We start from the raw sequence: 25,549 nt of genomic DNA, 5'->3' as shown, positions 1-25,549 counted from the left end.
TCACCAAGTGACACAATTTTAATAAAGATAAGACAGATGTATACTGTATGTTTAATTTAGATATTATATATACATTTTTTAAAAAGCATTGTTTTTCAATGGTGGTCTCATGTATGGATCACCAGCTAACTGTTTGTAGAGACACTTCTCAGAATCTAAATTATATATGTAAGTGTGTAAGAAAAGAGAGGAAAAACACAGTAGAAACAGCTGATAATTGATGCAGCTAAACCTTTTTCATTCACAGGAAGCAAGACGCGAGAAGAAAGCATTGATCTCAAATAACAATGCTCGGGCAAAATATGAATCATGCACACGCTGGCGTTTTTTGACTGTAATAGCTACAGTTGTCTTGGTTTCATATTTAAATGGCAAAAACAAAGCATATATTTTTGCAAGGCTTCTACTTAATTATTTTTCAACAGTATGCTCGGAGTTTTGGTGAAGAGCTTTCTACTGTGTTTGTACTTTCATTATTGTAACTTTGTAAGATTGGTTCATTCATGACACACTGATCATTTTCTTCAGTTAATTTAGTCTGTACATAAATACTAGTGGCCATTGATCATCACTAAGGTTTACTGCAATGTGGACTTTAATCTTTTGTCATGCAGAAGGAATATTATGAAGTAAGGGTATTGACAGTGAGACCTTGCTGCAGATGTTAGAAATGCACAAGCATCTTGTTTCAGTGATGTTTCTGCCTTTTCCATCTGTATGGATTTGAACATTGTTTTCTGAAAGCTGAATCCAATAAATAATTGATGGTAAGGAACATCGGAGTTCATTTTAATGTTGTCTTTTTGTCTGCCTCTTTACTGCAAGCGCAGTGATGTTTGTTGTTATATTTTTAATGCTGTGTGAACTGTCACGGTGATGTCAGCATATCTGAGCACTTAGCCAACTCCATTAGTAGTATTTTGTCCCATTAGTCAGTGAATGTGTCACACCTGCAGATGGGGATTATAATCCTGACAGCAGCCTTGTACAACACCTATAAAATCCCCCCACTGCCTAATGCGACACATGCTAACAAGGCAAATACAGAGGTGAGTCAGTAGTCACTTAAATTTGTTCAATGTTCATTAAGTTAAAAGTACTCCTCTCCTTAATTACTATCTAAAATGTTTACTAGTGTCTGGTGATGCTTTACAGTCCCTGCTCTGTAAGCCAAGGAGCTGTGAGTAAGGATACTGTGGCATTATTGTTTCTTTTTGGGGTTTTTTACTACAATTTTGGCTTCCCCTGCAGTTCTAATGGAAGCAGGCAGCAGAGTTATAATGCAGGTGTTGTTGCTGGCGTTGGTGGTTCAGGTCACCCTGTCCCAGCACTGGTCCTATGGATGGCTACCAGGTGGAAAGAGAAGTGTGGGAGAGCTTGAGGCAACCATTAGGGTGAGTAATTATTATATGTGGAACTGAATGAAATGTTAAATAAGGGCAAAATGTAACAGGAACGACTAAAACACTTCAAACCTGCTGTTAATGGGATCAGATGGGAACATCTTCTAAATTCTCTTTTACTCTACATAGATGATGGGCACAGGAGGGGTGGTGTCTCTTCCCGATGAGGCAAATGCCCAAATCCAAGAGAGACTTAGACCATACAATATAGTAAGTGCCTATTATGCATAATTTATCACCAATGTCTAGTTCAATTGTACAATATTAATGTACACTACACCACTGTGTGCCAGTGTGTTCCAAAGCGGCAATGACAATATACAAACTGCTCAGTGACTGTTTTTATTTTTCCCTCTTCGCATGAAAGAATATGGGTGTGACTCCTTTTAGTTTTGGGAGTGGTGATAGATGTACTGCAAATTTTTCTCTCTTGTTTGGTATCTACTGAGCCTACATATCAATTCAAATTGAAATATTTTTAGATTAAATATTTAAAGAAGCAGCTCGAATGACTGATTAAAATGTTTAATTTTAATCTCTTCAGATTAATGATGATTCCAGTCACTTTGACCGAAAAAAAAGGTTCCCTAATAATTGAAGAGCTACATCATTATCAGCAGCACATGGGAAAGATCGCCCGGCAACAAGATGGTGACTTCAGCAAATCATTTGTTACGCAGATGTTAATTATTTGTTATCGGTGGTTAAAGCCTTGTAAAACTGTAATAAACTTTAAAATCCAGATTAGCTAATTGTGTATTGCTCAGTGTGTTTTTTATAGATCTTGTTGATCTTGTTATTGGAGATTAAACGATATAAAATGCTCTTTTAAAGTCTTTAAACAGATTCAGCCGCCTTTGTAAAGCAGACACGACCGACAAGCATGACAAACTTGTGACACAACAATCTTAGCATGACAACAGCTGGTGATTAAGCCAATTTATTAGAAATCAATGACTTAATTGAATTTGTTACAGTTTTGGTAATTCCATTTTCTGCCACACCAGTCACTTGCATATGCAATATGGAAAATCTCACCAGCTGATTTTCCTGCTCACACTTGAATATTGATTAGACACCTACCTAAATATTTTCTGCTTTTAATGTCCGCAACTGCTTTCTGCTAATTTAGGATAACTCCCGTCATCCAAAACAGACCAAGAGTAGAACTTTATTTCCCCCCTCTCTGTACAGGAAATTGGTGTTCATTAAAAAAAATTGGAATTTCATATCAGGAAAGGAAAAGAATCAGCAGGGGGCATATGTTTTAAAGAGAACTCATTTTCTGGCAAAGCCCCACAGACAGAGCACCATACTAATCGCCTGGTGCATAAGGGGCTAGGATTCATGAACTGTGCTGACACCGGGGAGGCCCGGCATTGTTAGAGCGTGGTTGTAATGCACACCAATGAACCCAAACCCGCTGGCACAATTGGGAAAAGGTGAACATTATAAAAGCACATAGAATTAAAGCGAAATTAAACCACATTCCATTGCACTTCCAGAACAATGCTTGTTCATTTGTGATACTTCACGTCATTGGTTTAATATTCATGGTTGTACTTTGCATAGCACAATCATTTCCTTTGATGAGGAAAGACTTAAGTATTTTTGAAAAGTGTTATATTATACTTTAGCTCCGTTGACAAAGTTACAGGGGAAACTATTATCCTGGGTATTTTCTTCTGAAAGTCACGATGAGACTTCCTTGAATTGATTTACTTGAGTTTATGCTTCGTGGCGTTTTCAGTAATTTTGCAACATCTTCATAAAAGATAATCGTGCTTTTATAACACATCCTAAAATACAGTTTTTATTCAATTTGGTACACTTTTGTGGGGATAATTAATGTTCACAGATAAAACATAAAATCCCATAAATTCCCTTTAAATAATCCCAAAGCATTTGCAGTGAAAGCCAACTTTCTCCCTCCCAGTGTCCTCATCAAGGACCTGCCTAATTGCACGTATATCAGGACAACAAAACCTGCTGGTATCTATGTTTCCAAATTTGATTTAACCTCACTTTCTCCTTCCCAGACCCCCTGGTGGATATTCACTTTGTTTACCTCAAATTAAACTTCATATTGTTTACAGCCTCCTGGTCCCTGAACATTTTATAGCATTTTAGAATTATTTCTTTATTTATTTTTTGTAATGATTGTAGAGTTGGGATTCATTTGAATGTTTCCCTCATCTGCATGAAAATTATATAATTAACTTTTGATTAACCAGCTCAGTTGAGTTGGTTCCCCCATGCACACTGGTGAATAGTACCCACCGCATTTTAATGACTGTTTTCCAATTGAGTGGCGACCTTTTCATCAAAGAGCCACAACTGGGGCTAAACAACGGATAGAAAATAATCACGGTGAAGACAATAGTAGAGGCCGACAGGCTAGGATGTCATCCTTAAATATAACAACAAAGATAAAAGCAGCTTTACCGCATGTAGGCTGCGGTGAGAGAAGCCAAGTGCTTATGCTGCTGGATGCCCCATTGTTAAAGCAGTGGAGGTCACGTCCATTGGCATAGAGAGGGAAAGCACAGGAAGCTGAGAATGGCCCATTGTTACATGTCCTTGCTCTGAGGGAATTCCATTATGAAGGGCAATACATTTTTGATACTTTGATTTTTGTGCCATTCATTTGTTTGAAAAACAGAACATATTTGGATAATGGCTTCAGGAAAAAGGGGGTCTCAGAGCACCTCCATCCAAGGCTACGGCGCAGCATTAACACACCTGCCAATCAAGCACATCCGAGCAGATGTGCATCCTTGCGCTGCCTACCATCAAATAAGCATTCTATCATATGCATAATATAGTTTTCATTTCATCACTATTATGCCCCTTGCACCGTGTGTGTTTCTGATGGGTCATAGGAAACTTTTATTGAAGCGGAGTGTATAATAAAGTCATTTTCCAGGTGCTTGTTGTGGCTCTTATTATGAACAGAATGATAATTTCCCCTGGAGGAATCTGGCACTGCATATCAATTGAAGTTTAGTGTGGGTCTTACTATGTTCCCGCAGGCTATAGTAGAAGGCAAAGTCATCTTCAGAGAGAGTCTAAATGTCAGGGAGGTCTTCAAACACTTTTTTCCCAGAGCCTCACTGAAAAGGGTCTTTGGAACGGCTGTGTCTTGGAATTGATATGGTAGACGTCAGGTAAAGAGAGTGGCTGAAGGCTTAATGTAAAACAGGTGAAATTTAATTGGAGAAAATGTATTTTAAAGACTAAGGAAAGGTTAATAGAAGAAATGAAAATATTAATGCTTTTCTGGAGCCGTGTTCTGAGGTAAAGCATTTGTTCAGACAGCTGCTCAGGGACTTTTTTTTGCTATGTCGCCTCATCTCCACATGGTGACACTCTTGAGCTGTGTGTTTTGAATCAGCTTGTGGATGCCCATCTCTCAGCAATTCCATCACTTAAGTTGGAGAAACTGTTATTGCTCTAAATCTAACAAAGGCTTCATTCAATCATCCCAAACTCTTCGAAAATTGCTCATTTTTGATCCCTCTGTCTGATGGAGTTTGTGTTTTATTTTGCACAGTTTTGCAGCAGGCCTGCACACGGCCGAGAATTAAGCTCTCTGTAAAATGTGGAAATTCGCATTTCATCAATGGAAAGTCATGAATTTCTCAAGCGTTCTTAGTTTTGCATTTGCAAGACATTCATTTATTTTATTCTATTTTTCTTCCCTTGTTTCGTTGAGTGAAGTCTTCAACTACAGCTCGCTATATGGTAACATGTACAGTAGTGAATTGGCCTTCCTTCTCCTTCTTGGCTGGCAGGGAACCTTCCTGTTGTGATCCGACTTCTCTCCTTTGATCAAAGAACAGTGTTAAAGCACTGGGAGAAGGAGGAGATATGAAATATGAATGAATACAGCTGTGTTTTGATGGATATGTCTCAAAGTATCCCAGTAAGAGACTGCTAAAGGCCAGGAAATCTGTTTGTGTTGTGGAAATAGGCTCTTCCTCGCTTGTTTCTTTACCAGCTTCATCTTGGGTAGCTTTTCACTTCATATTTTAGAGATCCTTTGTTAGGAGAGAGATCAACCCCTTATCCATGCATTTGTAGGAAACTGTTCTAAGAGGCCCTAGTTCATAATATATATCATTAATGACACCATTTCTTTTGTTTGGTCTTGAAAACACCTTTTGAACAAAAAGAGCGGCAGCCATGAGAGGGGGATATTTATTATTTTTCTAGGGTAGACCCAAAGTTCTCACAGATGGAATGAGATCTTATATGAGGTGATGGAGGCTTTGTCACTCGTTATGTCTGTGATTCCATTTCCTTTTCTAAAACCCCATCGGGGAGCTCTGACTCATTTTAAAGTTGGAAACTGATACTGTGGTGTAAAACTAACATTCCCATATGAATTAGGAAACTGTCAGCGCTCAGAGAGATTTCAGATTTTTAGAGTTAGATGAACTCATCTTTTAAATTACTCTTCTTTAATAAACAACGATAATAAAAAGAGGTGCTCGTAAAAACAATTATTAAGAGAGACTGTAAATGAGAATGGGTGCCTATAGATGTGTTTTACTCCACAGCACGGCTCGGCTGTCTAATTAACAGTCATTTAAAGACTCTCTTTAGTCATTTAGGTTTATATTAACTAAGATTCAGCCTTTGGACTCATGTCAGGACAATGTCTCTGGGCTACTGGAGGTTCAAAACTTTCTGCATGGGCTTTATTAGCCTCACTAATAGCTGGGTTCCCCAAATGCCAGGCTCCACCTCTGCTGGGAATAAGGTCTCAGATCCTGTCAGAGAGGGGTCGCACTAACCAACTGTAATCTTTAGGGTTCTCCACTCCTGCTGACCTACATCTAACACCAGCTCCATCCCCCCCCGCTTACCTCCAACTGCTATCCTTTCCCTCCCCAATCTGGTCTACCCATCCCACGTCAGTTATGCCACCCTTGGCTCTCCCTCCCACATCTTACCACCCTTGTGTGATAGTATCCCTCCACCCATCCCACCCCATGCTTGTTCCAGCCTTGTCCGGCTGGCCACAGCGAGGAGCACGCCTTATCCTGTGGTAACAGCAATTAGCAGAGTAAAGCAAGCTGTGGAGAAGACTGGATCCCTGTCCACGTTTCAACCCCAGATCATGAGTCTCCAGCCCGACTTCAAGGCAAACCATGCAATTAGCTACAATAATGATAATGTGTTGTAGGGGAACAAAGAGAGGGTAAAACAGACTACTGGTGTGAGGGAGAGAGGGGTGCTAATAGTAGGGGGGTTATTTGAATGCCCTAGTGCAGATAGGAGACCAAATCAGACTGATTATCAAACGTATGATGAATTACATTTTTCCTCTAATTATCCGTGCCTTTTATGTGTAAACCAACTGAGTGAATTTTGCATTCTAGACATCTACGGTCAGTGGTCTTTGGGCATCACACTGGGGTTACAGCTTTTATTTCCTCTAAGAAACATACAAGGAGTTACTCATGTGGCTAAGCTGATGGGAAGAGGGGAAAGATGTACTGACAATTTTCTTAGTTGACTTAATTAGATACTTTCAGAAATGTTTGGCAGCGGTACAGGAATGGAAAAAGGGAAAGTATGTGGTTTGATGTTTGACTATCGCAGATGTGTTGACACAGAATCAAAACATGCTGGAAACAAACCACAAAACCCAGACCACAAATAACAGCATTTCAAGTCAAGGTTGTGAGTAGATACAGTTGAGAAGCAGACGCGCTGCCTTGGTTGGAACACAAAAGTGCAGCACCTATTCTCTCCGCTGTGAGCAGAGACCATTCCTACAGTCTTACATCCAGAGGTTTATAGAGGATATTTTGCTGGGTGTTGTGCAAAACGAACCGTGTCCCCAGAGCAGCAGCAACTTCACCTTGGCGGAGTAATGCTGTGATATTCTGTTTATTCTTCACTCACTTCATTTTACTCAGAGGAAATCCTCTGGAGATGGCTTATCTTGGAGCTGGAACAGGTGCACTCTAATTTACTCCTATTGCTTGGGGAGCCCAGGGGCCCCTGTAGAGAAGAAAGTAGCGATGTAGCACACTCCACTGTAAAGCACAAACAGCCAGAGAAAGAGCATTTAATCGAAAGAGAAGAAAACTGTGAGCTTTGAGAGCAGCCGTATCATTTGGATGCAGAAAATCTCCCCTACTTTTTTTTTCTTTTTTGAAGAAAATGGACCTGTCATTTAATTTAATTTTCATTTCACCAACAGTGTTTACTTTGTTTGAAACTGTCATGCTACATTCGGCAAAGCACCAGATGACATAAAGGACCTGTTGTGTTACCCCTGCATCATAATACATTTCCTCGGCATCCATTCCTGAAATATCTGCAGCATTTAAGGCTTAAAAAGGGTTTATAGTATCTCAGATATGTGCCTCTTAAGTTTAAGTGTACGCAAATGTGTATGCTATCACCTATTTGTTTTAGTAATACTGCACATTTTCAGCCAGGAGAAAAAGTTTGTTTCATCTTTTACCCTCATCCCTGCATTCACCACGAAAGAGCTAAGCTTTCAACTTTGAATTACTCTCCAATTCCTTTTCTTTAGAGAACTATGGTTTTGAAGAGTGGAGCTGGTATGTTATTTGTTCGGTATATTATAAGTCTGAATTCAGTCAGTATTTTTGTTTTGTGTTGTTCGTCTCTTGGGAATTATGCAATCAAAGCAGATGCCTCAAGCAGTCTAGAAAGCGCCCCTTGTGAATAAGAGAAAATCTTGTACACAGCATTTTTTGTATGTGTGTATGAGGAAGGGGGGCATGACAACAAAGCAAATATATGGCATTGTTCTCTGTATACTATACCCGTATGCTGCACCTTTTTTAAAAGTGAATATAACCATCACACCTGCATACATTTAAATGGTGAGGAGGGGGAGTGTCTGACCATTTGACTCTGCTCAAATGACAATTTTGAGCCCAGCTGATGAAGTGCATATCTACAATGTGTGCACCGCTTTGACTGATGCGATGGAGGTTCAACCGTCAATGCAGTGGATCCCTATGATGGAAAATAGGCTTGAAAACTGTGTTGCTACTGGAATTCCACACTGTACAAACAGACATTTCTCAGAAAACACATACTAACACCAGGGAGACAAACGCTTTGCCCCCCCTCATCCCTGCAACAAAAAGAAAAAAAGAGTGAACACAAACAAGAGACAGTAATACAAGGACAACAAGAGAAATATTATATACACTTTTAATGAGTGTGCCTGCTCCAAGCTTCTGTTTTTAATCACCTTTCCATGTGACATAATTTGCTGCAAGATTGTATATGCTTGAGGGACTTTCAGTTCTTGTCAACTCAAGAGCATTTGAACCAATCAATACCTGTCTATCCTGTGGCACACTCATAGTTGGCCATTAGGAAAGAGCTGCTTAAAGTAAGCTCAGCCAATACCATTAGCCCTAGCCTAAGGGCAGTTCCATGCCTTAGTCAGGGTAGGCACCTGCCCCCGTCACCCCCACCTCACCCCCTTAACCCCCCTCCACCCCTCCCCCTACCATTAAGAACCTCCCCTGAGACATCATTTGGACACATCGGCCAAAGAGCACTTCTTTATTCCCTCTCTTTTCTTTCCCTGGCTCCACCAAAAATCAATACATCTCCCCTTTTTCTTATTTTCACAATTTTGCCTCAATATTATTCTCTCCTACTGCCAGAAACCAACGGGTTATCCTCTTTTTTTGTCTTTTCATCTACAATTTCCTGTGACTAATGTCTCCACACCTCGTGTTTCAAGGGAAAGAATGGGAAAATAATTAAATTATCTTGTCATGTTGATATCAAACAGAGCGTGTGTGGAGAAACATTCATTTACTTGCTCCTTTTTTAACCCTTTATATATATATATATATATATATATATATATATGTGTGTGTGTGTGTGTGTGTGTGTGTGTGTGTGTGTGTGTGTGTGTGCCATTAAGAAAGAGAAAGTTGCTTTGCAAACTCAGCAGATTGTGTAGCTATGCTTAAACTGAATCCTTTATTTTTGACACTCAATAAGGGAGACATCAGAGCTCAGATATCTTTGCAGTAATGAGTGAACTTCCTCTGTGTCAGTGTTTTTCTGCTTCAACCATGTCATAATACCAGGCCCCAGAGAACAGTGCAGCGTACACTGTAATGATTCCTGACTGCTTCTAATTTTATAGCAAGGCAATGACTCCACACAGCACAAAGTTTGAGAACAAGTCATACAATATAATGTCCTTAGAAGGGCCTCGGTCACTCTGTTATGGTCCTCCCAACCCTCTATTTTCAATAGAAGCAGCAAAAGTGGGGTACTGCCCTAAATCTTGGCCAGAGCTGTTTACGATAATAACTCTGAAGAGTGATAGCTGGTTCCGCAGCGCTGGCGATTTCTGTGGCCGCCTATATCGATCGGGGGGTCCTAATGAGCAGCAGCGGAGCTGTGGCTAATGGTGTTGTGTCTGGTGTCCGTGGTAAACGCCCACGTTGAGATTATCATTCCCAGGGGGGAGTGAGAAAGGTTTTGCCAGCCCAAGCCCTCGGGGTGTGAGCGACACACTTCAGGGGTCAAGGTAAACTATCAAATGAACAGCCAGGCCTTTCCCTCCTTTGCTTTGAGTACTAGGCTATACCATACTTCACACCTACTGTTACACTTAAGTTTCCGTACAGACCTGTGTGATCCAAAGTCAAAACCACATGCATTCCTTGATATTTTTTTTTACTTATTTCAGTCCAAACACAAGAAGAGATTATAATCTCACCACCCTGTTGCAGCCATGCTTTATCGCTTCAGTTCTTTGTCTCATTTCTCTACAGTAGTTGTAAAAAGCAATTACTGGGGCATTGATAGAGACTTCACCAAACTGCCTAACTGTTATTAAGAGACCTGAAATGAGACCTGGCTTGACAGACTGATAATGGCTTATTTGACTTCAGAGATCGCCCTGGCACAAACACTCTAGCCCCTTCAGATACCCATGGCAGTCATTGTCCTTTGCTATGCATGGCCATTCTGGCGGTCTTGAGTGACGTCCAACAAGTTCAGCAGATTCAGAATGTAAGTGCACACCAGACAGTACGTAGTATCTTCAAAGAAGGAGCTGAAACAGTCCCATTGTAATGAAGGGAGGTGCTGCTCCCTTCATAAACCTGGCTTGGAAATGAAACCTGCTGTCTGCTCACATGTGGGAAGGGGAAACTCTTGAAGCTATGTGGACAATTAAGTTGCGATAAAAGCGCAGCAAAAACGCATCTTTATTACCGCAACCACCTTGTTGATTCCACAGACATTCCTCTGTGGATTATGCTTGATGGTATTCAGCTCAGGGTGCGTGCAGAGCATTAGTAGGGCACATTCTAATGAAGTCAAACCAACACGCGGCACCTCTCAGAGTCATGCCCTCTTTGGAGCCACACTTCCATGTCCTGGCAAATGCTGAGCATGTAAAACAGAACTGTCAATTATTCAACACGAACACGAGGATGTATGGAGTGACATGGGGGGTGGACAGGGGCCGACTAAGCCTCGGGCAGATAGGGGGTACCACTTTGATGTGAGTGTGTGGGCCTGCAGAGTTGAGCAAGGTGCACTGGGTAATCTGCTAGAACACACCCATCCCACCTCGAGCCGCGGCGCTACTTCAGTTTTCTTTCTCCTCCCTCCCAATGCCGAGCCTCTCCGCACCCTTTATGTCCTGCCCCGCTTTCCCCTCTGACACGCGCTCCCTCTCTCGCTTCATCCCTGCTTTGCACAGGCATAAACAAACCCATGTGCAGACGCACAAGCGCACACACACATGCGGCGCGCGCACATGTGCGTACACACATGTAGCGACATGAAAGCAAGCCCCCTTTGTTCATTAACCAAACAAGAGCAGGCAGCACTTGTTACAGATAATAAAGTTGTGAATGGCTGATTTTTGGGGAAACAGCGTTGTTGCAGTGTCACAGGAATGGCATTACTCATTTATACAATGAATACTAAAAGTTCCTCTCTCTAGAGTCTCCTCTCGTAGTCATACAATAGCAAGCTTAATTACATTAAGTTCTGAGAAGAGAGAAGTTAATGGATGACATTTTGCTACACCATGAGTGCTCCTTCCAATAACAATAGAAACCCAAATAAGACCTAATTAATATGCATAGCAGAGCCAATGAACTTAATTGTCAAGTTGCTTTTATCAACCTGTCAAAGGATTGACAATTAAAACAGCCTCCGTTAAAACTTTAATGAGAAGCAAGTAGGATAGAGGGATGATGAGGGAACAAAAAGACGCAAGCTTCATCCGTCATGAAAGACGCTACAAGACAACTACCCATTATTATTTCCTATCAGGATAAAACTATGCAAATCATATTATGCATTTTTAAATAATGAGTCAATGAGTAATATTTAATTTATTACCTATACTCTTAGAATGAATATTTAACGCTGTTTTTAAGTTGATGAATTCATTAGATAATTTAGTGTTGAGTTGTAACAGGAAGTCTTTTTTTTTTCTTTCTTTCCTTTTTTTTGCTGCTTACAGTGTCCTTCAGCATGTGTCAGTTTTCAAGTTCAACAAGTAAACTTCTTGAAGTCTTCTCTCAAGGAGGCCAGAGAGCCTCCTCAATTTCAGCAGAGCCCGAGCAGAGGTAAGGTCTGTACCTGAGCTCAGGCTAAGGCAGCATTTTGACTTGAGTTTTTATCCCAACATTGACACCAGCATGTCTATGTTTCAGAGGGGAGTTAAAACTGCTGACTCACTCCCAGTGCGCTGGTTGTTGTTCTCCCTTACAGATGTGACCGTTAATAGGCCTGCATCCATAATCATTAGTGTGTCTCAGTGCACAGGTACCCGATGGGCCCCATGCGTCTGCCATTTGGTCTCGGTTCACTGTGCTTGCCTGCAGATGTGAGCGAGACACACACCTGCTCAGGGGCTCTCAAACAGACCGGCGCCATCCGTCACAGCTCACGCTACACTCGCTCTGTCGGAACAAGGCCTTGGTTCCGGTCCAATGGCCCTCAGACTGTAGGTCAGTGGCCGTCTCTCGTGATGAACCCACCCTACCATGAATCATATTCTCTCGTCCCTTTATACCCACTCCACTCCATCCAACCCAGCCCTCATCGCCCCTGTTCATGGTTCGCTCTTTTCTCAAACAAGCACTCAAGCGCACTGTGATCGCCCAGGTGAGCCAGGTAAAGACAGCACCTTAAAGAGAGACATAAACTAATGATCATGTTTTCCCACATCATGCGCTCTCTCTGCCCATAAGCCACTGTGCACTCAATAAAAAAAATAAAAAAAGAAAGATGGGGGGGGGGAAGAAAAAAAAAACTTTCGTGTGGGTCTTTCACGGGCATCAGGCCACGCTTCACACTACATTTGTTGATGTGTGCATGCATGTGCACGTCTCATGCCAGCCCGCCTCCCATCAAGTCCTAATGAGGCCAGCTGGCTCTGTGCTTGGACCAAACCAAACTGGAGAGACGGCACAGTCCTGGCTCTCTCCGCCTTGTACACCCCTCCTCCCAGAAGCCTCACGCCTACCCTCCCTCTCCTCCAGATATCTTGGAGAACCATGGACGGCTGAGCACACAAGGCAGATTTGGAAATGGCCAGTGTGTTTGTTAAAATCGACGATGTCTCCCAGATCCCTTGGCCAGGGCCTGAATTAGAAAGTCCACGGCTGCAACCCCAGACCTGCCTCCCTGGTTGCTTACCACTACACAGTTTTCTGCATCTACAACAGCAGTGATGTTGAGGTCTGCTGTGGAAAAGCGGAAAGGAGGAGATACCCCGAGGCATAGTCAAGGGAATATTCTACCTGACTATGGAAACAGAAACAGCCAATGTTACATATACCTACAGTAACTACAATAAAAACCCAGACAGATAAAACAGATCCTAGACAACATGTCATAATGTACTTTTTTAAGAAGCTAAAAAAATAAAAATCCAACAGCCACAGTTAAAATTCCAAGTTTAGGGTTTGTAATTTCTTAGCTGCTTTCTTTTTTAATATTTTTTTAATATGCATTTTTATCTTATTATCGAGAAGAGCATTTGTTATTGGACTACAGCACTTAACTTCACTGCAGACTAATTAGAGCCATTTTACAACTATTATTGTTGATAAGGGCCAAAGAGGTCTGCAGAGAGACTTGTATTGTCCAGGCTATTTCTTGGCATGCAGTTATGTCCATGTGGGTGAGTAATTCTAGCTCCCTTGCAATGTCTCCTTGACAACTAACAATAATACACCTCCTCTTAATAGCGCAAGAAATCACACACAAGATGTGTTGAGGCACACTTGGAATGTGTGTGTGTGTGTGTGTGTGTGTGTGTCTGCTGTGTATCTGTATACGCATGCATTGGTCACACATAAATAATGCACCTTTACGTTCACGCAAAAACACCTTTATGCAGTCAGACCTTAGATCGTGTTCACGACAGCAGCCTACATGTGAGTTTTTTTGCCCAGGAAGAGAGACTGGACCAGGGGGAACACCTTAACAGGTAGCCCTGGGGTGCTTAACAGAGTTCGGGCAGCCAGGGGGAGAGAGTGGCTCTGGGAAGCCGTACCACCACTATCCTCTCTGTCCACTGATTATGAAGCAGGTCCCAGACGGGTGCCTTTAGGAACCCCCCAGGCTACTCACAGCCTCCTTCTCCTCTGTTACAGGATCTGTCGCTGGGGGATTCGACTGAAGTGTGAAGAGGGGTGTATGCAGGAGACATGCTGAGAATTCTAAATAGGTACGTGCTGATTTCATTTATCTCTGTGTAAAGTTTTGTTCTGGTTACAAATTTGTTGGAAAAAAAATTACAGTGTTCACCTCCTGTGTGGGATTGATTTCAGATCATTTGTGAATTCACTTGTGTATTCCCCAGGTGTAACTCTGCATGTCTCAGCTGTTGATATAGTCAAACTCCAAACCAAAAAATGTCTCGTGTAAGTGCTACGAAAGCTGTGAGGAAAAGGTCTCAACACTTGGGCTCAGCTATAACCCTGTCTTGAGTTATGATGACGTCCCAAGTTTGCAAAAGCCCTCTGGCTTCAACTATCTCTGATGTGTGTGCATGTGCATGTATGTGTGTGTGTGTGTAAAACTCCTTGCAAAGTCCAAAAAAGAAAGAAAAAAATCATAACTAATGAGCCCATTTAGCGCCCAGCACCTGACTTTGGCCCGTGATCTCCGGGAGACATTAGAGGCAATTTGCCATCGACTTCAGGGCTCTTGTCCCAAACGTTATCAATGAGCTTGTCAGGTAGAGACCTAACCTCCCTTTGTTTCCTCCCACACCCCCCTCTCTGCTCCAGTCCCCCAGCCAGCTCCCCGGGCCCCCGAAGAGGAACCAGCGGCATGATGTCACACACCTGTTTGGCTGGAGGCTGCGGCCCGGCGATGCTTACAGCCGTGGGTGTCGCGCTGGCACCCCTCGGCCTCCCCCAACCCCACCTCACCCCACCCTTGTCGCTCCCTGCTACGCCCCGTGGATGTGTCAAAATGGCAGATGATGGTTGGGGTGTGTGCAGCTGCTTGGGAAGAGGAGTGCCAAGGGCGCTCATTTCCTGCGGTGAGTTTTAATTTGCTCTACCCGCGTCTTCTGAAGAACCCTACCCCCACCACACACACACACACACACACACACACACATGCACACACATTCATCTATTCCTATAAACTTACCTCATGTTACACACACTTGCAATAAACACACATACTGTATACAAGTCTGCCACCACCCAAGGGGGCAAAAGCCCCACATGCCCAAATAGAGGTGAGTGCAAAGGAGGGGGATAACAGGATGGTGCCAGACTATAGTTTTGGAGGCACACTTTTCTTGAAACTTGCTCAGATGATCAAACCGGTGCCTGTACAAATCACTTTTCAGAGGCGTTCAGCTGGGTAAAAAGAGACAAGTCACAAAACCTGCAGATAGAATATGCGGCTAGCATTGCTACGCTATGCGAAGGGTCTGTGTCTCTTGACATCTGCTGTGCAGTTGTCACTGGTAACTTAAATCCCCATTGATCAGACAGCTAGAGTGAATTTGTGTTGCTGTTTTTTTCTAACTCCCACTTTGCCAACAAACCCATTTTCACACGGGGCACACGCATATACCTGACAGTTACACCCAAACAAGCCTTGCTGTTTACTTGAGAACAAACACATAGACGCCAACCAGCAAATCTATTCTCAATACACACATCACCCTAGACGTAAAGAGATTCAATTTTCGCCTACCGGGAGTGTTTCCATTTTTTTTTACGCAACAATTTTTTTCTTTCTCTCCTGTGTCAAGACAGCTGCCTTTGATGTTAGCATCTAATATACAGGGCTAAAAAACTATAGTTTGCTGTGAGCTGACAGATAAAACAGTGCAAGACGCCATTACCCCGCAAAGCGGAATAATGAGGAGACCTGAACACACAGAAGACAGGAGCCCAGTTGAATTACCGTGGTCTCTCATCCAAGGTGGGAGCTTTTTGACAGCTTTCCAGGCAGCACAACACATTACCATACTGACGCTGCTCTGTAGTGCCAAAGAAAAGCTTTGATGAAAACATAACTGGGAAACTGGGAAATCTTTATATGTGTGTGAGTGCATTTGTGTGTGTAAAAGCACATGCGTGCGTGCGCGTGTCTGCGTTTGTGTGCGTGCGCACGCACGCGTGTTCTGCTCAGGCATGTCTATGCATTCATGTGCCATTCAGTGAGTGCGACAGTGCATGTCTGTGAGAGCCCGCGTGTGCGTAACAACAAAGACAGGACAACAATGGGAAACCAAGCAGTGTCAAGCTGCAACTTTATGTTCTCTAATTACTAAGTGGATACTGTATTCTTGAGTGTGTTCCTATTGGCTGAGATACAAGGGCCTCTTTTTTGATTTATATTCATGTTGATGATTCAGTTGAATTATCAAAGTATCAAACCCATCTGACAATATGTCTAAAAGAAATTCTTCAAGTGGAGCGTAATGCTGCCAAATTCATTCTGCCATTTCATTAATGTGGTTAGCTAGTTAGTTATCCATATTCTAACAGAGTAGGCTTGATGTTAGATCTTTGGCAAGGACACCCTGTACTGAGTTTTGGCACGGTACTGTGCCGCAGTATGCTGCTGACTCTGGGTCTTAACGACAGGCTAAACGAAGCGGGCGTTACGGCCCCCTGGATAGGTCATTACTCGTCCGTGGCCAAGAGCTAAACTGGAGCAGGGCTTTTTAAAGAGGGGAGCAGGTGTGTTTCACCATAGGGGCTGGAGCCGGCCCAAGACCAAACAGCCTTAACGGTCTTTATCTCCTTCATAATGAGGCCACGCTCTCCACACATCCGAACTCTGCCCACATGGGCTAATGCTGGAGGTATGGAGACCCAGCCCTCCCCCCAGTTAAATGGTGACACTTTCAAAATGACCCATGCCCCAAGCGATGGAGGAACAGTGGCATGTCATGAATGTCTATGGACAGAAAATGATAGGGGACTATGCCATTTTATATGAACTTGTTTTTTTTAAAGAATTTAACAAAGTAACAAAAAAAAACCTCTACAGAGGAAGAAATTAACTTTTAGTACACAAATGACATGCTGACCTTTTCCTGTTTAAAATGCTTAAATAACTGTACACTGGATAAGGGTTTCTCTGCATTCGTGTATGTGTGTGAGTCATCGGGTGTGTGTTTGTATGTGTGAGTAGCAGTGTACGTGAGTGTGTCTGAGTGGTATTGTCCCTCTCCTCTTTCACCTGTCTGAGTAGGTTCTCTAGTATGGTCCCTGTGCTCCCCACAGTCTTCTCAGCCCTGTCAGCCGAGTTGAACTTGATCAACATCAAACGGCATAGCATTCAAAAGTATTAGTGTTCTCTGTTGATGGGCCCACTTGCTATCACAAATCAGTCCCTGAGCTACTTCATTATTTATCTCTAATTCATCAGTGTTTTCTCCTTGCACACGGGCAGTAATGCACACACATACTCAGTGTGAGCGCACACATGCACACACACGCAGGACCCACACCGCACATCAGCACATTAATCTCTGCTTACCTTCAACTGTGCTTTTGTTTTTTAGATACACTATGTCATCATGATTTAGCTACAAAAAAATAATAATTTTTTTCTCTCTTTGTTTTTCCTTCTACCTTTTCCTCAGGTCAGTGCAAAGCCAAAATATTCCTGAGGAGTGATTAGTCTCATGCTTGTACTTTCAAAATGCTGATTATTGCAGGGACCCGACAGGCCTTGTGTTTTTCTCCAAGCATTCTGGGGATGTGAGTCCGAAAGTAGCCCCATGGTGCCGTGACCCCTGACCTAGCGTGGGCGATCCCACCAGATGTGGAGTGTGTGCTGGGACAGTGGTGAGGGGCAGCTCGGTCTCACGCGGGGAGGCCCTGTCTCCCCAAACTGCCACAGAGAGCATGGCCAGAGGGGTTCTGTCAGCACCGTTATCAATCATACTCCCTCCCTGTCTCTCTTTCTCTTTCTCTACCACTTTTCCTCTCTCCCACTCTCTCTTTCACACTGTTTCCTTTTTGCACTGTCTCTCACTTTACCCCATTCTCTGTATTTCCCTGTTCTACTCTCTGCTTTTGTTTTTCCTCTCACTTTTTCTCTTATCTCTCTCAGATATCCTCTTTGCCACTTAGACAACCAGCTCTTTCGTTTTCAGTCACATTCTGTACGTGCCTTCAACTCCCCCCCTCCCTCACATATACACACTTTAACCTTCCGAGTGAGACTTATTTTTTTTCTTTCTTTGCTCTCTAATCTGTTTCACCCCTACCATGCTCCAGTCTTAGTACAAACTTTTAGTTAAATAAAAAAATTATTTTTTACTTGTCCTTTAAATTGACAAAGCAGATGCTCTGGAAGGACATGATACGTTGTTCCAACTTCAGCAGGAATAAATAGACCGTGATTTATCATGCCCAGGGAATAAAGTGAAGAAGAAATGGAGAAGTGGACAAAAGAGCAAATAAAAAGGACTAAAATGAGCATGAGAAAAAAAATATAAAGGGCACGTAGAGGAAATGTTCACTTAGCTTAAGTTTGGAAAAAACTAAATTTTTAAGATTCTTGATGCTGTGTAATGGGAGCTGGAGGCAGGGGTTAAGGTTTGAGGAATGGATGCTAGTTCTCCCTGCCATCCGGTGTGAGGTGTTCTCTGACACATGGCACTTTGAAGGCCTCAGTCCCTCCTATCGCTGCTATCCTTTACATCTGCAATCAGGGCAAATGGGTTACAGCCAGCACAACAGACAACAACTAAATAAACAACATACCTGGGGTGGATCCCCTCCAATTCCGGACTGCCAGTCTGGCTTTGGTGCATTTTTAAAACATCACTAGGTAATTGAACTCGAATGTTCACACTGACACATTTGCATGGGGTAAAGGGGGGTTGGTGTAAGCAATGGAGCAGCTGGTACGCACCAGTACGACTCCGGCTCAACCAGTCCTTCTGACTTCATATGTAGCACTTAATTGGTTCCCAAGGCAAGAATGAAATATTTAGCTCGCACGTCCTTTAAAATGCGATTGATTTTGATCTGACAGCTGTGCCTGTCCCGCGCAAGGGAGTGAGAGAGCGAGAGTAAGAAAGAGAGAGAGAGGAAAGGAGAGGGTGAGGGCTGTCTGGGCTCGTTGCCTGAGAATAACGCGACAACACCCACTCACCCGTACACAAACACCAGTATTTGACCACTGTATGTAAAGGATCACTCATGGATGCCATATGCTTTCAACTGAAGCCTCCTTTTAAACACCCCCCCCCCCTCCTCCTTTACCGTTTAACCTTTAAGATACAACAACCTCCAAGCTTTGGACGATCATGAGGAGAAGCTGCTTTCTTTTTTTCTTTTTGCATGTTCAAAGCACGGCTGCAGTATATAAAATGCATACTCTCTCTCTTCTGCATCATAAAAAATAATTAAATGAGGTTGGGTTTTGGATTTTTTTCTTTTGCACGCTACACGAAAACTCAAAATTTTAAAAAGAGCTTTAACACACTAGATCACACTTAGTAGTAACCTTCTATGTGTAGGTACAGCTTTTACTCAGAAGTAATACTCTTACCAGACTGAGGCAGATATCCAATCAAATTGGATTAATGTCACTAATTATATGGCAGAACTGAACGATGCAAGGCGCTGGTGTGGTCACGCCATAACATGATAGAAATGCATTAAATGGAAACCTGCATGGGATCCATGGCTGGGAACCTCCCCCCTGTCAAATTGACTAAGCTGCAAATTACGTACAAACGGATATATCCTTTATATAACAGCAGTGATTTTCTCCACTTTATCCTACCTGTCAAGCTCAGAACATCACAGGCTAATTCTTTATTAAGTGAAAGGGCATCGGGGACCAGATGATCCAATTTAAGTACATTGGGCAGAATAGAAGACTAATTAAAACCCATATTTTTACATTATTAATTTTGGAACTTCACTTTTAATGAATGTGAAATGACAGGCCTTCCATTTATACACACATACTCTTTGGGCTGCTCAACAAGGGAATAAGAGTTACGGGTATACTGGAGGGGCTAAGAAGAATTTTTAAGCATCCATGACAGACTTAATATCAAAGTTTAGACAAAGGTGTGCATAGCTAACTTCTGCATCATAAACATGGCTTTTAATTGAGTGTATAGGTTTAGTGCCTTTGGTTTATTTGGGTCTGCTGTGAAGCTTGAGACAAAAAGTAATCAGGACGTCTGTTGCCGGGGGTGCAACCTTGTCATTTAGCCCTCATTCCTCCTCTCAGTACCTGGAGAAAGAGAGAAAGAAAGAAAGAAAGAGAGAGGCACCTACATCCCATTTAATAATGTGCCCCATTTCCAGTCACCTCTGCTCAAAAGCAGTCCACTTTTTTAGCAGCGTCACCCTTAATTGTCCATCATGCCCTCTAATCAGAACATGACCCTGTTTTAGTGTTCACTTAATTATTATAGGGACTAGTATTGCAAAGCTCCTTCCATCCAAGGTTTTTTGCATGGTCTCCATTAGATTCATGCTTAAACATTAAAGACATCTTGTTCCACACTAGATGAAAAAAAAAAACCCATTTGCAATGCTTGTTACATGTTGGAAAAAGCAGCTAAGGTGAATGAGAAGCTGCTGTGTGAAAAAAAAATATGAAAATAGGGAAGGTGGATCTTGTGTTTACCCTTCATAAAAACATTTCTTTCTATTCACATTTCATTCCCCACAGGCTAACACATCCTCACTTCCACAAATAGGCACAAGTCAAAGGGCAGTGAGTTTGTAAAATTGAGTCAAATATACAAAACAGCAGTATTTAATGGCGTTTCTTTTTTCACATCAAGTGACCCCTGCATGGAAACCGATCTTTTTTTTTTCCTCCGGTTTCAGGAAACTCTTGGAAGGCAAAAGCAACATCCTGAGTTGGTGAGGAGACAGGAGAGGTGCTGACATGCCGACAGGCAGGGGATCCTGGGAAAAGCCACAGACAGGAAGAGCCTGACTGACTTTGACCCCTGAGGTCAAGGCTGGGGGCTCGGCAACTGAAAGATGTTTCCAAGCCACACTCAGACTATCATAGAGTTTTACAGGAAATAGCTTAGAAATACTGTACGCTGTGAAATGTGGGAGATCTTTTTATTGCTTGCTCTTTTGTTTTGCTCTCTGTGATATAAAATGCATTTTGGCCCTGAGCTATATTTGACTTATTTGTTTGAGGGTTACCATATGTAATTGAGTTGAGCTCTAGTCTATTTGTTTTCTCTATAATGTGAAAAAACTACATTCATACATATAAAATATATAATATTATATATATTAATATATATATATATATATAATATATTATATAATATTAAATATACCGTAAAATATGTTGGGTTTTTTTCGTCTGTGAATTTGCAGTGACTAATAGAATTACAGTTAATGGGGAACGAGGAGGTTTGTGTGACAGAATTCAGGCTGGGATAAAAGCTTAGTGTTACTACAGTGTTCCAGTTTCTGACATGTGTTTTGAATATAGAGAAGTTTCTCTACTTTTTAGGCTTTGTGCCGTGGGTCCCCAAAGACCCTTTACAGTTAAATCAAATTGGGTGAAAGAAGATTGTCCTTTTCTCAGTTTCACAGAAGCACCCATAAATCAAGGCATCCATCGTTTGTCACACCTCTGTCTCCCAGCTCGTTGCTCAGGCCCACCGCGTTCAACTCTGAGTTTTTACGGCACAAATGTATCCATCAACCCCACCGAGTGGCCGCCAGCCGCCAAGCCGCCTCAGCGATCGATGGGTGCGATGTACCCTCCCTCTCGGCCTATGTGGAGCTCTCGCTGCGTGGGAAGGGGTAAGAGGAACCTCATTTTAGCTGGTTTTAGCCTCGGGCCACTACTGTGATTTTACCCCATGCTCCTGGCCTGACGTCATTAAAGATGCATGATGATGGATACCGTGAAGTCAACCTCTCCGAGGGGGTTTTGAGGTGGAAGCAAAAAAAACCTTGCTTGTTTTTCAGATCACACTAAGAATAAATCAAGACTGTTTAAATGTAGAGGTTGCAACTGGATGCATGTGACTAATCTTTCAATGCACATCAGAGGAGAGAGTAGTAAGGTATTTAATGGTGAGGCATGTTTTGACCAGTTGGTGGTGCTCCTGTCACAGTAAATTCACAAGCTTGGATATCTCTGTGACTCGCATAAATACACTCTCGGCAGTTTCCAAACCGCGTTGGAAACACAAAACACAATGATGCAAATTTAGATTTTTAGAGCAAGACATGTTTGAGAAATTGTTTTTCCTTTCTCCTCTTTTGCAATAGAAACTTGTATTTGCTGTTGCTAATTTTAGAAGTCTTTCACACCCACTTTTCATTAGCCGATACACGTCTTCCCCTCCCACTACATGTACATGTTTAAGATGATGGAAGATATTCATGAAGTCCCACTACAGCGTATTTTGCAAAATTAAGAAAAAGTGAATGTATGTATGCTCAGTATTCTCAGATTTAGAATTTCAGTACAGCATTAACATGTTTTTAATGGTTAATGTGTCTCCATATGCACTGTATGCCTAATCTTGATTTTGCTACTTGATTTATGTGAGCTTCCTAGTCCAACGCAGGAAGCTCCAATGCAAGAAATGTGGTAATATTGTGTGTGTGTTGTTGATTCATGGCAACAGAGTGTGTGTGTGTGTGTGTGTCATTTCTTGTGAAGAATCAGTGGGTCTCCAAAGGGAATGACAGGAGAGACATTTGACAGCTGTGCTCCTCAGGTTCAAAGGTCATGTCAAGTCCTGGATGAGTCTAAGGTAAAATGCTTCACAGGGCCCGTACCGGTCAATGGGTATCGTTTGCCTCAATAGCAAACAGGGTTGGAGGTAATGGGACCTCAGTCATGTGTCAGCGCCTGCAAGAAAAGTCAAATACCATGAGGCCGCGTTTACAGGCTCCCAAAACAAAAGAGAAAGTGAAAAGATTGAACTTTTAAACTCTCCAATTTATAGCTCAAAGGTGTCATATGCATGGCAAACTCTCCTGGTAGCATCTATTATCAGTCAACACCTCTCTCTTTCACTCAGCCTCTTCCCTCAATCTCTTCTCCTGCTTTCCCCTTTTACTTTTCCGTCCCACCCTCCCCTCTCGGTGTTTCAGCTCTAACTGCAGTTTCTAGCATTTCCCTTAACCGGCACGGTCCATGCCGTCCCTGCTGGGGAGTAGAATCCAGCCCCTCACTGGAAGACCCTGAAATAAGGCCTTTATCAGCCAACCCCACACAGTATCAGGGGGCCCCCCGCTCCTCCAGCAGCCTCTGATGTGAAGGAGAGATGGACAGAGCTCTGTGGTCCTCTGGTCGAGCACCAGAACAGGATTCAGCCCATTGTACCATTCAAATTAAGCAGGCATCAAAAGGGAAGAGGAAGCTGTTGTTGATGTATTGTCTCGTGTTATTTTAACCGGCTTAACTCAAGCCTCTTCATGGTGGAGTGTTGTGGCGCTGGATGCCGATGATGATAAGTGGTGGATTCTCTGTTAAGACTGCTAAGCTGCTGTGCTGGCTGAACGGGGGGCTCTGGCTCCGTCGGCTGTCGTAGCCGATTTTGGCTGTGGTTGAACCATTTCAATAGGTTACCATGGATTTATCCACTCAAAACCGCTGACTTGGCTGTCCGTGTTCAGCCTCTTCATGTCACCAGTGGGACTTCTGTTTATTTCATAACGCTGACATTTTTTTTGAGAAGATTTGATGAAAAATTAAAGTTCAACACAACAACACACACAAAGAGAAACTTTTTCGTCAGTTGCACAGTTTTAAACAGCACAACCTAAAACCGCCGTTTTCATGTTAACTTTATTTTTTGAACAAAATTAATTGAAAAAAAAAACTGTTTACGTTTTAAAAGATTGCTCCACATCATTCAGAGTGCAATAAAAGCCAACAGCTGAATTCCTGGGCCTTCAAATTCCAAACAAACTCAGCCGTCTTTTTAATAATGACACCAATAACATGTAAATAGGTGCTATAAACATACATGTGAAAGGAAATATGTTTTCCATAGACTTAAATTGCGGCATTTTATTTGCTGGCCTGGTAAATAATCACCTTGTAACGACAGTTCAGTCAGCTCTGAGTACTTGTGAATAGCGCTCTCCATTCTCCACTGAAAGCTGTCTATTTAATTTCTCTCGTCTGTCCTCAGAGCAGTAGCTATTAAGTGCCTTCATATGTCAAGCCAGTGACACCTCCTCCATTCTCTTCAGCTTGTTTAAGCGTGCCCCTGTATTGTTGCCCGCCGTGCTTGACGTGTTAATAGCTTAATAACGTAATCTGGCAAATAATGACACCTCATCACAAAGACCGAGGCCAAATGTTTACAAGGGAAGCCGTAATGTATGATGACAGTAATCTGAATAAAAATGAATTTACTGGCATCGTCTCATTTGCAGTAAATTTTCACTTCTTCCGTGCACAACTGATGCTCCGCGGACACCTTCCTTTGCTCTCTAGCTGTCTCATTACCCTGCCTTTCAAGTGGTGGGAGAAAGGGAGAGACGGAGAGAAAAGAGATGGGAGAAAGGGTGAGAGTGTGTGAGAGGGAGAAGAGGGAGGGAGGAGAAAGGGGTAAAGGAAGAAAGACGGAGAGGGCAAGGAGGAGATAGGCACTGATAGAGCTTGTTATTTTCAAAGCTATTTCCCTCTCTATTGTTTGCTGTGGAACAGGAATAAGGAAAAAAGGAGAAGTTCACACCGATTTCAAAAAAGTCTCACTTCCTTTTTGACAGATGTGGTGTCAGCTTTGCTGTTTAATTAAAAGGAAATGGAGGTGATGATTGCAACACAGACGTGATCTGATATGATAATGTATTTACAATCATCAAGATGATCGTCATTAAGGATGTGTCAAGGACGAATTCATTGTGGGATTTGGGGTCCTGAGCTGTCAAGTGTATTTTTCTGAGGCAGTTGTGTGATTGTCGGGAGGATGCTGTGACTATGACAGTCACAATTAATAATTTGCTAAAAGAATGTGATTGAGTTTTATACACAGTTTTGTCGTGGCGATTTTCAGAGCCCAGAACATTTATAGCAGCAGCGTGCGGGAGGAGAGAAAATAAAGGCCCAGGAAAGACCGTAACAACAGATATATATATATTTTAAAAAAAAACACCATGATGTAAACACTATATGGAAATCTGTTATTCTATACCTTTGAATTATTTTATGCACACCGTGTTAAATTCTTCATAAGAGGTGCATATGGAAGGTTCATCAAAACAAATTGTTTGATTTTGACAATTACTACAACAATCACACCCTCCTTTCACTGCACCTGTTTGAAAATGAATAATTTGAAGTCATTTTAATTGCTTATGTGACAGCTAATCATCAAGGCATTAATTTATTTATCGAGCTTCATTTGAACTTCCTCCTTAGTGATAACATATCCAGCCTTACTCTCTAGAGTAACAAGATACTGATTAAACTGTAGCAACCTCCTTCAGTATTATGCAGATGCAGAGCAGTAAGCCCAGAGTGCCTGTAATAATAAGATGCATGATCCACACTGAGTCAAAATTAACCATGTATTGGTCATAGGAACGAAAGGCAGAGAAAATACAACTTGTTGATTTTGTCATTAAACTTTAAACTCCGGGGAAGTCGGTCGGTATCGCTGTGGTTAGCAA

General features: G+C 42.3%; 1 protein-coding gene and 1 long non-coding RNA gene across 3 annotated transcripts; both read left to right on the top strand.

Moving 5' to 3' along the window:
• Nucleotides 1–1,249: 1,249 nt before the first annotated feature.
• On the top strand, nt 1,250–2,153 carry gnrh3 (gonadotropin-releasing hormone 3). The gene is given in 3 exon segments (NM_001286338.1): nt 1,250–1,394; nt 1,533–1,613; nt 1,948–2,153. Coding segments are annotated over 3 exon segments (273 nt in total). The 5' UTR covers nt 1,250–1,256; the 3' UTR covers nt 2,002–2,153.
• Nucleotides 2,154–9,813: 7,660 nt separating this feature from the next.
• On the top strand, nt 9,814–21,058 carry LOC102307262. 2 transcript variants are annotated; one of them, XR_006054823.1, is made up of 5 exons: nt 9,814–9,960; nt 11,920–12,025; nt 14,063–14,136; nt 14,702–14,958; nt 20,762–21,058. It is a non-coding gene; the product is annotated as an uncharacterized LOC102307262 (long non-coding RNA). The 2 variants fall into 2 exon arrangements; XR_315295.2 differs by lacking the exon at nt 11,920–12,025.
• Nucleotides 21,059–25,549: the final 4,491 nt, after the last annotated feature.

The sequence above is a fragment of the Haplochromis burtoni genome, unplaced genomic scaffold, assembly GCF_018398535.1.
Source record: "Haplochromis burtoni strain Fernald_Lab_line unplaced genomic scaffold, NCSU_Asbu1 Contig_7, whole genome shotgun sequence".
Lineage (NCBI taxonomy): Eukaryota > Metazoa > Chordata > Actinopteri > Cichliformes > Cichlidae > Haplochromis > Haplochromis burtoni.
This window is presented reverse-complemented; position numbering and strand designations above follow the sequence as displayed.